The sequence below is a fragment of the Hypoxylon trugodes genome (assembly GCF_022578975.1).
Source record: "Hypoxylon trugodes strain CBS 135444 unplaced genomic scaffold F4822scaffold_5, whole genome shotgun sequence".
NCBI classification, from domain to species: Eukaryota; Fungi; Ascomycota; class Sordariomycetes; order Xylariales; family Hypoxylaceae; genus Hypoxylon; species Hypoxylon trugodes.
In genome coordinates, this window is record NW_026250020.1 from 1,993,471 (window position 1) to 2,007,706 (window position 14,236).

The window sequence follows — 14,236 nt, forward strand, 5'->3', positions numbered from 1 at the left end:
TGCTTCCGTCTGTATAAACATGCTGAACGCCTGGCTCATCTTGAGTGGTAGCGGTAGTATTAGCATCTGTATCGGCGCCCGTGGACTTTTTTGTTCTCTTCGTAGGAGGCTCGATTCCTTCATTCTTCAGTGCTGCTATAGCTTCTTCGTTTCCATGTCTTCGGATAAACTCTACTGCATCTTCGCGTGTGTCGAACTTTTTATACTTCGGTCCCTTCCAACCCTTGATAGCAAGTGATGCTGTGTCCCAGTCGGTGTAAACTCCGGGTTCTCTGCCGATGGCTACTGCATAGTACCTCTCCGCACCCGGGGCCGCAGCCGATGTTTTTTTGCCAGCAACAAATGCTTCTGCATCCTCCCTACTCGGGAAAGACTTGTCTATCAAAAAGTATTTGTTAGCCCCTAGGTGATGCGTAGCAGATACTTAGCTCACCTACATGAGGCACCTCTGAATCCCGCAGTCTGTTCCTGGCATTCCGCCCAAGTCAAATATACTCCCGGTTTAACTCCTGCTCTTACAGCATAATATTTCTGAGCGTCGGGGTCCATCTTTCGTTTCTTGCTCGTTTTGGCTGGAGCTGTTGTCTTGGCAGGCTGCGAAGCAGTCTTCGACGGCGGGTTTTTCTTGGGTGCGTTCGGCGGCATTTTGAGAAATGGGGATGCGATCTTTTTCAAGGCTGATGCAATTTCACTCGTCCATAGCAATATGCATGACCTGCAGGATCCCGTCCTCTGAGAAACCGGTGGTACTTGTTCGAAACACGCGGCTTTGTTGTCGATGATGCAGGAACTGCAGGTAACCGTGGGCGCAAAGGTGCGTGAGAAGCGGTGTCGGAGAAGTCAAAGGAGTGTCATTTTCATTGAAGACTGGACAATTAAGACCGCCTAGGGAGGTCAAAGATACTTTCCGTTCCCGTCAGTAACCTTCCCTCCTTTTTTTTTTTTGGCGACGTGAACAAAATGCACCAAGGTTAGGCGGATTGGTTAGGCAAATAGTGGATGTATGTAGGTAGGTCTTTAGGGGAGAGGGGAATCCTCCAGGGCTATCAAAGCTTCCTTAGTCGCTACGATACATCGGACTGGGTGCACGTATGACAGGGATGCTAAGCCAAAGATGGAATACTGCACTAATCTATGCATAGGCGGAAGTGGGTTTTCTACGAGTGATAAGATAAGGGATTGGTAGATAAGTGGGTTTTAACTAGGGGGGCGTGTATATTTTATGTATCATGTGGGGTCCGGAACTCCACGACGCATCGGAACCACCCTTTCGGGGCAGCTACAACACCTGTACATACACATAAGGTAAGGAAGTTGTGCTGTGTATTGATCATGCCATCACAGTTATTCTTTGTAATACATGTATATATTAACTGCAGTATTTGTTTTTTGTTGTGCCTTTTTTTTTCTTGCTCTTACCTGTGATACAACTTTCACTCGTCCTGGGTATATCATGCATGCATCACCGTAAAGCCTCAACCCAAAAATATACAATGAGCAACCTTAGCTTTCCTTTCCTTCTTTTCCTCTCTGCTTTTTTTCTACCTCCATTCCTTTCCCTGTTCCTGTTCCTTTTCTCGTGACCAAGCAGGTATGCTGGGTCGTCGTAACGCCTTAAATCAACCTAGGCAATATAGGAACGAGAATAAAACAAATGCCATAGCCTAGCTGCGGTACCTTCTTTTCCCGTCCTCGTGTAATGTTAAACCCCATCAGTAATGCCAAATTGTGGCAGGAGGACTACCTAACTCCTCTGCTTGCCTCAAAACCAAACTTGTGAGTTCATCGTTACCGAAAAATGCTTACGCATGTAGGTGCGCGTCGACCACCAACGTCTCAATGTTGTCGGACTCCCACTCCCATCCCAGCAGAGTCCAATTCAACTCTTTGCGCCAGTGAAGTCCGAGTCCCTGGCCTCCACCGCACAAGCCAGTCTGACAAGTTCCCGAGGTTGCGCACGCATCATGACTTCGATCCTCGGAACACATGCCGCCCGTCAATGGCATACGTTGGCGGAAGACAATTCGTCCCATGCGTGAATGCAAGATAGCCATAGCGCACATGATACATGGCTCGTGAGTCATGTATAGTTCTAATTCGTGGCACAAGTAGCCATCAGGACAAGGGTGATCGGCGTTAAATACAATCTGCTCATCGTCGAGGAGGGGTTTGTCCTGGAATGCCTCGAACTCCATAACTCGTGGTTCAGATTTAGGCCTCTCTTCAGCCCTAACTAACTTCTGGGCCACCATACTGATTGCTCGGAGTGCTGCGTGGGCCATAGGGTTACCAGTATGTCCGGTCCTTTCTTGCTGGTGCCAGCGAGCATCAGCTGCGAGAGCGACAATCTGGGTTGTCTCTCTCGGTTCAGGTTCAGGTCCTGGCTGAGCATCACCCTGATTCTCGGCGTTTGAGACATCCAACTGGTTGGTGTCACCAGTGACGTCACCTGCAGCAGGAGCCTCCACGGCGTTGCCGGCATCAACCGCGGTACCTTCATTGTTGGAATCAGATTCAGCAGGACCTTGGTTGGGGCCTTGGTTCGCTGGGGTGGCCCTCACAGGATCGGGCCTTCCAGGAATAGTCCGCTTAACGATGATGGCACCAATGGGCTCTCCCAGGCCAGATATCTCTGCCTTTTTGGCAACTTCGTGTGCCAGTGTCATCCATATTCGGACGTCGCGGGACACATTGGTCTCAGATCGAGATATAGTGCTTGGGTGAGGACCGAGTGGGTTGTTCTTGCGATAAACAGTTTGCCAAAACTGCTGAGACCACATGTTGGCTTGGATCTGCGAGGTGGGAGCCATCAGGGGAACTGGGACCGTCGTCACGAAGATGTCATCCCTAATGTCATCAATGGCGCTAAGACCGTTCACTAGTTCTTCGTACGGCATCCTATCCACAGGACCAAGCACAATATAGAGCCAGTTGGATTTGCCGAGGTGGACTTGTCGACCGTTTCCTTCATTCATGAATTGTGATTTGAGATGGGGTGGTAAGTCGCAGGGTTTTACGCATCGGCGCAGGTGAGGGAGGTTATTAGCTGCATCATCACCGGCAAGAGCTCGCGCGACACTGTAACAATCCGCATTAGCTTGTGTTAGGATGCTCTCGGGAAAATATATCTTACTTCACAACGTCATTAGTAGATTTGTTAGGTGCTCGTGTAACATATGCCAGGCCAAGACAAAGGTTGTCACGCAGCTCTAGAATGGTCTTTAGAGGTACTAGGGTTCCTAAACCTATATGCTGCGGGAGGAGTTCTCGGGAGACAGGGTCGAGCGAGTCGACAGCTTCTTGCAAGGGATCGTTCATAGCGGCTACGTCGAGAAAGACACGGGCGTTGTATACGGTCGGGTATCGACTTGACGAGAGTGAAACTGTGAGGCGGACCTGCTGTTCGATCTAGAGCCTCGGTGTGGGAGATAGTATGGAAGTCAAAAAAGGTGATGGTTGAAAGCGTGTTGGCGACGAGAAGTAACCAGTAACCGCACACCAAGATCCAAGAATGTATAGGTTGACGGGGTTCAGATTAAATGAGAGACTTGATCCAATCCTATGTCAGGGCTCGGGCTCCCAGCATTGTGCTCAAAAGTCAGTAAATGCATAGATGGGTGAAGGTGTAATGGATGCACCCTCAGAGAACACGAGAAAGGACGGATTTGTTGTTTTTGAGGTCAGGGAAGGGAGACGTCGTGTAGTTCTTAGATGGGTCGAAGAGCGCGACTCGTGTTTGTTTCGTCGTAGCAGCTGTGTGTGTCGTGTGCTGTAGACTGGATGGGAAAGGTTGATCTTAGCTTGCGGTCGTGGTGGGAAAAAAAAATATGAATTTTTGAGATAAATCATAAGCTTTGGGAAGCGCTGATCAACCTTAGTTACCGTGCACCTCATGCGGAGGAAATTCTCCACAGGAACGATGGTGGAGTTTATCGATAAAGCCCTTTAACCTGGGAGCGCCTGAACCTTACTGCCTGCTAGGTATCGTACTAAATCCATACAGGTACGATTTTAGCACATTTATTCACATAAATCAAGTACCTACCAGCATATATCAGAGGTACCCAAGCAATTTTGCATAGCATTCCAAGTATAATACTGTACTGTAAGAATTAGGTATCTAATGTATTTGTAGTATGCGCCATTGGTTAATAGTTTAATGCATAAATGTCACCACCATTCGTAATGGTTGGAATTATAGCCCGCCTTTGAGGCCTTGCTATGACGTAGGTACATCTCAGCTACAGCAAACTTCGAATAACATAAATGTGCTTAGGCATATTTATGAATTTTTTCGAATGCCTTAGAAGCCTTAGAATATAATGTGCTTTAATAGTTATTTTTTTTTTCTCTTTGTTTACATGTGTACCAAGAAAAACCCAACCCCATGGCATTGGATTTGAACGATCTGAAAGTGCCAAAAATAGCGTGAGATGAGTACATGTGGAAAAAATAAAATAAAATAAAATAAAAACTCGGGGTCAATGCGATTTTGGCATCTGACGTAAAAAAAGATACGGATGGATCCATCCCTAGCAATAAGCTAAAATGATAAAGTTCATAGCCTTATGCTAAACGATGGTTATAGCTATTGACAATACATCCAAAGCTTGAAATCTTTGGGACACTATCTGATTCGCTAGAGTTACTTTTTATCTTATGCACATGCCCCCTGTCCGCATTTGCTTAGGTAGGTGCTTCCAAGTTATAGGTATATATGCGTATATAATTCCTATCGCCGAGGCGAGGGGTGATCGTGGGGCTTTTCCAACTTCTGCACATAAGTCAATACCCCCACCGCAAACCCGCGAAAGGCTGCGCGATATGAAAGAGTAAGAGGAATGAGGTGCGTAAAGGGGCCGGCCTTATCTCCTCCTAATTCCCCACGAATGCTGCGCTCTTGATCTACCACGTGGGCTCGTAATCCTCTGAAGTGACGCTTCTTGAGGTATTTATTGGAAGACATCCAAGGTGTACTACCTACCTACTTAATAGCTCAGATTTTATATTAACGACGGAGCCGAGCCAAAGAGCCACCCGCAGCACTACTTGGTCACCATCACTTCCCCAGGTTTACGTTGCATTATACAGTCAATCTCGCGTCTTGGGGTATGAGTGCGATAGATTGGAGACGAAATTTCTTACCCATGTGATCAAACTGTAAGAGCGATCCAGTGTAGCAGCTCTCGATTTCTACGTAGCTATTATTCACGTGAGTTTGCGCCAAAGTTGCATACAAGGGATGTTGCTAAGCAGATTTTCAATGACTATTGGATCTTACAATCGCTTGGTACCCAGTATATGTGCTGATCTCAGATCCCAAGGGTCTGATGACAAGTGCCCCTTGGGGTAGTGCTGGGGTACTCATCTTCAGCCCCGGAGAAAATGGTTGGGCATGAAGTTACTTAGATAGTGTATATCCGGTAACGCTCTTATATCATCGAGTCCAAAAAAAGAAGCCATCGCCAAGGCGGATCTCCGGTAAATCTCTCATACTACGTAGAAGGATGAGCCTAGGCCGTCGCACTGCGTAAGCCACGCCCATACACAAGCGTCCCGTTACGGCGCGGAGAAACAAATGGTAAATTCTCAAGATAACATGGGAATTAAGATATTGGGGACAAGTAAGAAAAAAAAAGAAAAAGTATTTCCAAGTCCGGAGTTACAATTAAGTGAATGTACCAAGGGGGGGACCAGTACAGCACAAATCCGAGATCCGACGAGTAAATTACCTAGTATATGCCTACCAGCTCCGGCTACTTTCGCTCCTCTCAACATTCTTCACAACTTGATAGAGCGTAATCTTCATTGCGCGATAATTACGTTGCAGGAGTTCAGACACCACCTGGGTTGTCAAGTCAGCGAATCAGTTGTGGTAGCACTTACATGGCGTACATCCTGAGACCTTCTCCGGTCGGAATACTCATAAATCCAATGATAGATAGGTAATTTTAGGCGGGTGTAATTGCTGTACATAGTAATAACATTTCTTCTTTCTCATTACCTTTTGACTAGTATTGAAGGTGGAGGGGTTACCAATGCGCTGTTTGTTGACGGTTGCCTACCTATCTAAGAACCAGGTTTGTATAGGAGGGAGGGAGAGAGGGCACTTAGACACAAGATAGGACAAGAGTTGATATTAATTTTTCTATACAATCCTACCGTCCCTCCCTTCCCTGGACTTTCCAAAGTTAACTCTCCGTAACCAGACGACTTCCCCAAGTGCCTGACTACCTATTTAGTCTAGCCTTGTCCTTTAGTTTGAACGTTATTCTTCGGGTGTTTAAAGTCTACCTATATTAAGTTTTGGTTGCTTAAGAAACAGTAATTTGTCACTGTTACATTTAACATTTTGCATCTTACAAGACCAATTCAGGTCGTCTTTAAAAAAACAAGGGCGACCACCACTAGACTAGGAAGCAGAAACACCCGAGCTTGCAGAAACAAAACGCGAAGGCGCTGATCTGGCTAAGAAGCTGAGCCTCTGGGCATATTTGTCTCAGAGTGAAAGACAATTCAATAATTCTTCTTGGGCTTTACCAGCACGTCTTGGCTTCATATCGAAGAAGGATTGCCAAGGACCAAGGTTCGAAAACTGGGCCAACTGTTGGGTGTCCTCCGCCCCATAGCCGACAAAACACTGAGCCTTCTCTTACACACCTAATACATAAGATATTACGGTGATTTACAAGGGGGGCCAAGCACCCAGGTGTTAACGTCAGGGACGCCGCAACCGCAATCGCAACCACAGGCGCTAGGAGCGGGTTAGAAAACGACATCATAAAAGTCCACCGACAGCCCACTTCGCGCCCACGTCAATCACTGATGTTTGGCCCACTGTAAGAGGAGAGAGGTACCCGTGGACCACTATTTCTTCTTAATCACTTGCCCTCTGGTAGGAAAAGGTGATATCAGAAAACAAAAGTCTGGAGAAGACGGCAAACAAGAACGACATCATTCATAATTGGTCTCATATTATTCCCATTTATTTTATTTCTACTTCTCCTTCTCTTTTTCGATCAATCTTGCATTAATTCTTCATCATCACCCTCGTCATCATTATCAAATTATTCTTTTTCTTCTCTTTGCATATTCGCACGCAAGCCTTACCTTACGCATTTACACTTACACTTACACAACCGCAACGTCCACTGTACAACCTGCAGTCCGTATCGGACCGTTCGGGATCGACATTGAGACGACAACTGAGAGTGACCCTTGTGTTGTCCTTATCGGATCTTTTCTTTTGGTTCTTAGCGAGTCAAACACGTTGGTTATACGGCTTCCAACTGTTTGCACCGTTAGTGCCGTGGGAGAACCGACAAGACGGAAAGGACGGTCTGAAGCTCTTGTCAATTGGCAAGCCTCGAAGCTTCTTTGGGTGGTGCAGCTAGGTTACTGCTGCACGATTACATTATCTTACCTTCTAGACTCGTCCGATTCGCCGGTTTCGCTACAATAGGTGGTTGCTCTACTGCAGGTTCCTACCCTAGCTTGCTACCTTCAGGGCTCTCTTTCCATATTGGACGGCAACCATATCTCTTGGTATTGCATTGTCCGTACTAGCGGTCTGCGCTAAAAAAACCTTAAACCAGCTAAGGTTAGGAGGACCCTTAAAAAATAGTCCGGAAGCAAGACACCGCGGACGATGACTCCTCGTCTGCACGTAAAGGGAGCAGGGCCTCTCGAGGTTCTTGCGCCGGTTGAGTGTCACAACAATTCTACTGTGTACCAATATTCTTCTAGCTCTACCACACAGGGTAAGTCCATCTATCTTGAACTGAAAGAACCACATTAAACCTTCTAGTGTGATTTCTTTTATTCTTTCCTTTTTTTTGCCCTCCGAAGATATTTTCTTTTTTTCCTAAGCAAACCCACTACCGATCCTCGATTTGATTTTTTAACTTTTGCTTTCACTTTTTCCTACATACGCCTTTATACACATACCTACTTCATCATCGATCGTGCTTTACATACTATAGTACTTTCCAACAACCTATTGCGACAATTTCCCATCCCCCCCCTCCCACTTCGCACCTGCACCTGCCTGCACCTTAATTCTACATTCCTTGTTACTGCATAAAATTGCACCCACTTTGCACGTTCCCTCTCGTCTCGGCGCCCCGATAATCGGTTGCATTTACTAAATTCAATTCCTTTTTTTCTCCCTCTTTAGATCGCAAACCTTCCAACCGAAGACAATCGCAATCACAGCAGTCGTCGCTAGCAAAAGCGGCGATGAACAACCAACGTCGGTTTTCCACCTCAAATTCTCCTCCTCGATCTATCCCGACGCCTCCAGAACACACAACCACAACCGAGTCCGATTCTCGTACCACCAGCTCCGACGCTACTCTGGCCACTACCGGTACCACCTCTCATGATGGCACGTCAGCATCACCACCCACACCCGTGTCCTTAAATGGCGACAGTACTGGCGTCTCCCATCAAAGCACTCCGAGCCAGAAGGGCCTTGCGCCACCTACGCTCAACAACCTACCACATGTTAGTCTCGGTCCAGTCGCGCATCCCTCTGCGCATCCCTCATATCTAGATAGTGCGCTCAGGGCCATAAACGAAGGGTCTGGTGGAGCTGCCGTCCGCGATTTTCCTGCGCCTTGGTCTAACGATTCTCCATATACGAAGAGTTATTCTTCTACTGCATCAACTTCCCCGCGATTGTGAGTCCTTGAATATGCCAATCTTAATTGGTTGATACTGACTTGTTGGGATAGTCCTCCGGTACGACAGAACTCGGGATCTCAGACCCCTCGTGTGCGACCTCATGCTACGACACTTAGTATCCCGGGGATGACCCGATCGCTCATCTCTCCTGATGGAAAAATTGCCGACAGAGATGTAGCTGCCAAACTAGTCATCATCATGGTTGGCCTCCCGGCCAGGGGCAAATCGTACATCACGAAGAAGCTTCGAAGATATCTTTCTTGGCAACAACACAACACCAGGATATTCAACGTTGGAAACCGAAGACGTGTTGCGGTCGTGAACTCTCCAACCAAGCATCGCAAAGAGAGCTCCATGGATATGCCAGCACAGGGGACTACTATCCTGGTGAACGGCGCTCAACCGCCTACTCCCGACTCTCCGGTTCAGAAGAAATCATCGGATCAGGACAATTCCAGTCCGCAGGCTATGGACCAATCCGCTAAATTCTTCGACCCCAATAATGAACAAGCCTCGAAGTTAAGGGAGGAAATTGCCATCGATACTCTGGACGAATTGTTGGACTACCTGCTCAACGGCGGAGGCTCGGTTGGCATTCTCGATGCCACGAATAGCACCATCCATCGCCGACAGAAGCTTTTCGACCACATTAAAGCCAGAGAACCCAAGCTTGGTATCCTATTCATCGAGAGCGTCTGCCAGAACCCCACCCTCCTCGAAGCGAATATGCGCTTGAAACTCTCTGGGCCTGATTACAAGGACAAAGATCCTATCAAGTCATTGGCGGATTTTAAGGAACGTGTGAAGGCTTACGAAAGTGCGTATGTGCCTCTTGGTGACTACGAGGAGGATCACGAAATGCAATATATCAAGGTAAGAAAGCATAATCATATTACCGCCTTATCGCACACTAACAATGATAGCAGATGATCGATGTTGGAAAGAAGCTCACTCACTATGGGCTTGGAGGGTTCCTCAGCAGTGGCATTGCCCATTACTTGTCATCTTTCAACTTATCGCCACGACAGATTTGGCTCACTCGCCACGGTCAATCCCTAGATAATGAGAAGGGTAAGATCGGTGGCAACTCTGAGCTCACTGATCGTGGCCACTTCTACAGCTTGTCACTGTACAAATTTATTACGCAGAAGCGAAAGGAGTGGTTAGTAGAGCAGAAGGATAAGGTTGCGCAATCGTCATTTCCTCCTGTACCTGGCGATCAATCGCCTCCTTACCCAGACTTGAATCGCGAGCTCGACGAGAAGAACTTCTGCATCTGGACCTCGATGTTAACACGCAGTATTCAAACTGCCCAGCACTTCGAGGCAGATGAAGATTACGATGTCAAGAACTGGGAGATGCTCAATGAACTTAATGCTGGTAGATTCGAAGGTATGACATATGAGGAGATTGCTCGTGATCATAAGGATGAGTATACCAAACGTCAAACCGACAAGCTCCAGTACGTCTATCCTGGCGTTGGTGGCGAAGGCTATCTCCAAGTCATCAGCCGCCTTCGAGACATGGTACGTGAGATGGAGCGAATAAAGGACCATGTCCTAATCATTGGACATCGTTCCATCTGCCGCGTCCTGATGGCGTATTTCATGGACCTCACCAGAGACGACATCGCGGATTTGGATATGCCACTGGGCATGTTGTACGCTATTGAACCCAAGCCTTACGGTATTGAGTTCCATGCGTACAAGTACAACGAAAGGAAGGGATCGTTTGACGAGGTCCCAGGCTACAAACCCGCAAAGACGGTCGACCGCCATGCCTAAGGGCCTAACATCGAAACCATTTATTCCATATACACACACCACACCTACATTGTATTATATTTAGTCATCATTCAGGCGAATATGGTAATGATACCATGAGACACGGCGGGCATTTTGTCTTCGAGGCAACCATTTGATTTTCCCTTGTTTTTTTTCCTTACAGGGACCGGTTTGCATGCTTTAGGAGTTTAGGGGAATGGTAAACGGAACACAAGTCACGGATTCATGGGGATTCTACAGCCGTGGTGAAGGCGCCTCGTGGGGCACAACGGCTTTTCACTGCTCCTTGCCATTTTTTCAATAAAACGCAGCTTTATGAACTGCACAGGTGGAGGATACCTAGCGGTGTGACATGGACTCAGGAATCGGCGTAACACCAGATAGATCCTCATGGTAGCTAGAGGTCTACAAATTCATTAATATAGTGAAACTACTCAATAAAGAGCCTCCTAAATGCGTCTTCGGTTATGCCTTGTCCTAGTGCTACTGTGATTGTGACGTATATGGGAATGAGCAAATTGACTTACTGGTAGCAGCATGAGCAATCGGAGTCGGTCCAAAGAATCTACTGACGCGTCAAGAGTGCGCGAGCATGATTGAGCAAAAAACATCACGTCCTAGGATGATTGCTAAAGAGCCAGGGATCTACTCACACTCCAGGAGTGCGTTAAGCCTTGACCCGACATTCAGGTCTGACATCAATGCTGTGGTATGACAAAGGTCATTCCACTCGTAAACATCATGATATCAGCTCATAAACATTATCTACACTGCCACAACACGAACACAATTTCGCACTGATGAAATTACAATTAATGCCCAACGCAAGGCGAACACAGAGTGATGTAAATATGGTATGTTATATTTCTGATCTAAACTGATCGGTTTCATTCCGTTATCATAAGCCCTCCTTAAACCGTGCCTCGAACGTAAAAAACCGTAGCGACCCTTATCCTATTATAATTACAAGCGGGAATCCCATTCCACGCGTCGATTGAATTTCGTACCAAAAAAAGGAGGTTAGGCTACCTAAAAAGCCAGTCCGGGAAGTAATAGCAAAGCAAAGATACTATACCAAGTAGCTGATGCCAATTCTCCCTTCATACGCCTGTCGCCTTAGAAACAAAAGCAGGTTCTGATATGGATATTTCCTTGCCGGTAGGTATAATTCGTATGCGAAAAAAGGTATATCTTTTCAATCCCCTTCTCAAAGATTCTCCAGCCTCTGGTTAATGGCAGTAGATATGAGAAATAGGGGAGGAAAAAGAGGAAGTCGTAAGTTCATAAAACAGTTTCCCTTCGTAATCATGAGAGCATTTCATCATGAGAAGAGCGTAGAAATGAAAGCAAATTGGTATCCATCCGTCCGCATCCATCCGGAATAGAAAAGAGAATAGAAACAAAAACGCCATGCTTTTTTTTCTTCGGTTTCTTGTCTTACTCGTGCCGGTCGTTACCATGACAGAATGAAATCAGAAAGTCGTCAACTGTTGCTATCGCCACTACTGTCGTCGTTTCTTCTCCATATCTGTCGCCCGTCCGGTCGCCAAAAGAGGAACTACCCCTATAGCGCCTCTCCAAAATGTCCTTCCGCTGCCTGGGCGTTCTCGTTCTGATCATCATATACGTAGATGTTTTCGTTATAGCGGCGTTTCTGACGAGGCTGGATGCGTGGTTTGTGGTAGTGGTACTGATCCGGGATTCGCGGAACCGAGGGGATACCACGATTAGCGTCGGGTACAACACTGAGGGGTGTAACTTCCCTCGAACGTGCCGGAGCCGGGTCAGAGGGGCCCGTAGTTGCCGTTGCATCTTGATGAATACCATCCATAGATCCACGCTCGCTATCCATCTCCCACGGATCTAACCCTCCTCCTCCTGATGCGGATCGCGATCGTAGAGATGCCGACTTGCCACGCTTACGCAGTTTACCGCCTTCACCTACTCGACTACTAGTCGAAAATGTTCGGCGAGACGGCAACTGCTGGTGCTCTTGGTTCTGATTTGGAAATTCCGGGCGGCGGCGACGACGCTCAGGTCGCCTTGTACTGACCTCAGGTGCGGGAGCAGGTGGGGATGGCGAGCGCATGCGCACAGCCCTTTCCTTAAGGTAGACTGTACCACCAACAGAGGTCGAGGGCGGGAGGCCCACAACGCCATCTGCAATCTGGGAATCCCGATTCGAAGAGGGCATCTTACGTAGTTTCTTCGCCACTCTCTTAAGTGGCTGGGCGAAAGAAGACGACGTAGATGCTCCAGGTGCTGTTGCTTCAACATTTGCACTTGCATCTTCAGTATCCGTTCGGTTGCGCTTGCGGCCTCGGAGAGATCCAAAGCGAGCCTCGCGAGAAATCTTATCGTTCGTCACAGGCATTAGTACAGGCATTTCTTCCGCCTCTGGCTCCGACTCCGACTTTTCGACTTTTCGTACTCGGTGGCCTGCCTTAGTTGGACTCAGTGGCGAATTGGGGCCCGAGGTAGCGGCGTCCATAGATGATACGCGCGGCGGGGGCTGAGGCGAGCAAGGCGCAGAGCCTGGGATTGAAGGCATAGGCGGGGGCATTGGAGGTGCAGCACGACGATCGTTACTGTGGCCTGCCGGTCCAGCATGGCGTGTTGATTGTATAGCGTGGGATTGGAAGAAGCCCGTTGCCATCAATTCGTTGTACGATTGTAGAACATCCTCTCGAGACGGGCGAATAGCACCGGGACCGGTACCATTAACACCCAAATTAGATAATTGCGGGAGGTTGTACATCTCAGAGTGGGATTTAGCAGCTCGAAGATGATCAGATCGAGGAGACAACGGTGGTTCCTGCAGGCTACTATGCTTCTTAGAGACGTCTTGCTTTCCACCACCATTGCTACGAGAAGAAAGGTTCCACCCCAATGCGTCACGGACACGATTGAAGAAGCTAGTCGATTTCCTATGGGTGATAATATGGTCTTGCGGATTTCCAGTCTGCTGTGTTACGATACTCTCAGAGAATGGGCGCTCTCGGCGTTTGCCGCGGGTCTCTTGTGGCTGCTGCGAGGTATATGGGTAGTCCTTGTAGAATTGCTTCTCGAAAGCCTTCAATTGCTCCGGACCGAGAAACTGCGGCGGCGGTGTAGCGCTGACTCGGTCGTTCATTGATCCCTCAACGAATCGTGAGGTTGGAGGTCGAGAACCGCCGTTCTCGGTTGGAGGCCTACTTGATGTATCAGAGGCCATAATAGCGGCGGCTATATCAATAGCTTTGAAGAGGTAATCTTGCGAATTCGAGGAATCATTAGGAAATGTGTTATGTTGTGAGGGGGGAAAAAAAGGTGAAGCTGGGAAAGTTAGGCAAGGCAATTTGTTTACTTCGAATGAAACTTGACCAATGCAACGTTTGCACCTTCCACCCCAGTCGGTAATTGCGGTGGGTCGGGGGGGCAACGGCGTTGTGCGTACCTACATAAAACCTACCTAGGTACATAAATAATGCAAGTTAGGGTAAATTACCCGCAAACCATTTGGTGCTAGATTGCAATGGACTAACCCAATTAAGTAGTTATTTTAGACACTTAATTTCATTTGCAACTCTCATCAACTTTCGATACTCACAGCTATCTACCTACGGAGATGTCCAAGTGATGAGGAATGACTTCCATCGAGGAAATTGATACCGTAGTAATTGTACTACCTACCTAGCTGGAGATAAATGTCCTTTGGGTAGACTCAAATTCGTATCACAATATCCCGAGATGTATGAAAAAAAAACCTATAGGCTTTGTTCATCGTA

General features: G+C 47.5%; 3 protein-coding genes across 3 annotated transcripts; 1 reads left to right on the top strand and 2 right to left on the bottom strand.

Moving 5' to 3' along the window:
* Positions 1–1,611: 1,611 nt before the first annotated feature.
* Positions 1,612–3,318, bottom strand: F4822DRAFT_443594 (cytidine deaminase-like protein; the record flags this gene model as incomplete). Its single annotated transcript, XM_051463133.1, has 2 exons — positions 1,612–3,078; positions 3,134–3,318. The coding sequence occupies 2 exons, from the start codon at positions 3,316–3,318 to the stop codon at positions 1,803–1,805; spliced, it is 1,461 nt and encodes a 486-aa protein (XP_051314547.1). The 3' UTR covers positions 1,612–1,802.
* Positions 3,319–7,737: 4,419 nt separating this feature from the next.
* Positions 7,738–10,927, top strand: F4822DRAFT_403870 (bifunctional 6-phosphofructo-2-kinase/fructose-2,6-bisphosphate 2-phosphatase). The gene is made up of 3 exons (XM_051458152.1): positions 7,738–8,681; positions 8,736–9,558; positions 9,612–10,927. The coding sequence occupies exons 1-3, from the start codon at positions 8,239–8,241 to the stop codon at positions 10,467–10,469; spliced, it is 2,124 nt and encodes a 707-aa protein (XP_051314548.1). The 5' UTR covers positions 7,738–8,238; the 3' UTR covers positions 10,470–10,927.
* Positions 10,928–11,322: 395 nt separating this feature from the next.
* Positions 11,323–13,832, bottom strand: F4822DRAFT_403871 (uncharacterized protein). The gene has a single exon (XM_051458153.1). The coding sequence runs from the start codon at positions 13,681–13,683 to the stop codon at positions 12,034–12,036; it is 1,650 nt and encodes a 549-aa protein (XP_051314549.1). The 5' UTR covers positions 13,684–13,832; the 3' UTR covers positions 11,323–12,033.
* Positions 13,833–14,236: the final 404 nt, after the last annotated feature.

What these genes read in the sequence shown, in the direction of transcription:
- F4822DRAFT_403871 (XM_051458153.1), bottom strand. Translation starts at nt 13,683, where the DNA reads ATGGCCTCTGATACATCAAGTAGGCCTCCAACCGAGAACGGCGGTTCT.
- F4822DRAFT_403870 (XM_051458152.1), top strand. Translation starts at nt 8,239, where the DNA reads ATGAACAACCAACGTCGGTTTTCCACCTCAAATTCTCCTCCTCGATCT. An exon ending in GCATCAACTTCCCCGCGATT is followed by an intron (nt 8,682 to 8,735) that starts GTGAGTCCTTGA and finishes TTGTTGGGATAG; the next exon opens with TCCTCCGGTACGACAGAACT. An exon ending in ACGAAATGCAATATATCAAG is followed by an intron (nt 9,559 to 9,611) that starts GTAAGAAAGCAT and finishes CAATGATAGCAG; the next exon opens with ATGATCGATGTTGGAAAGAA.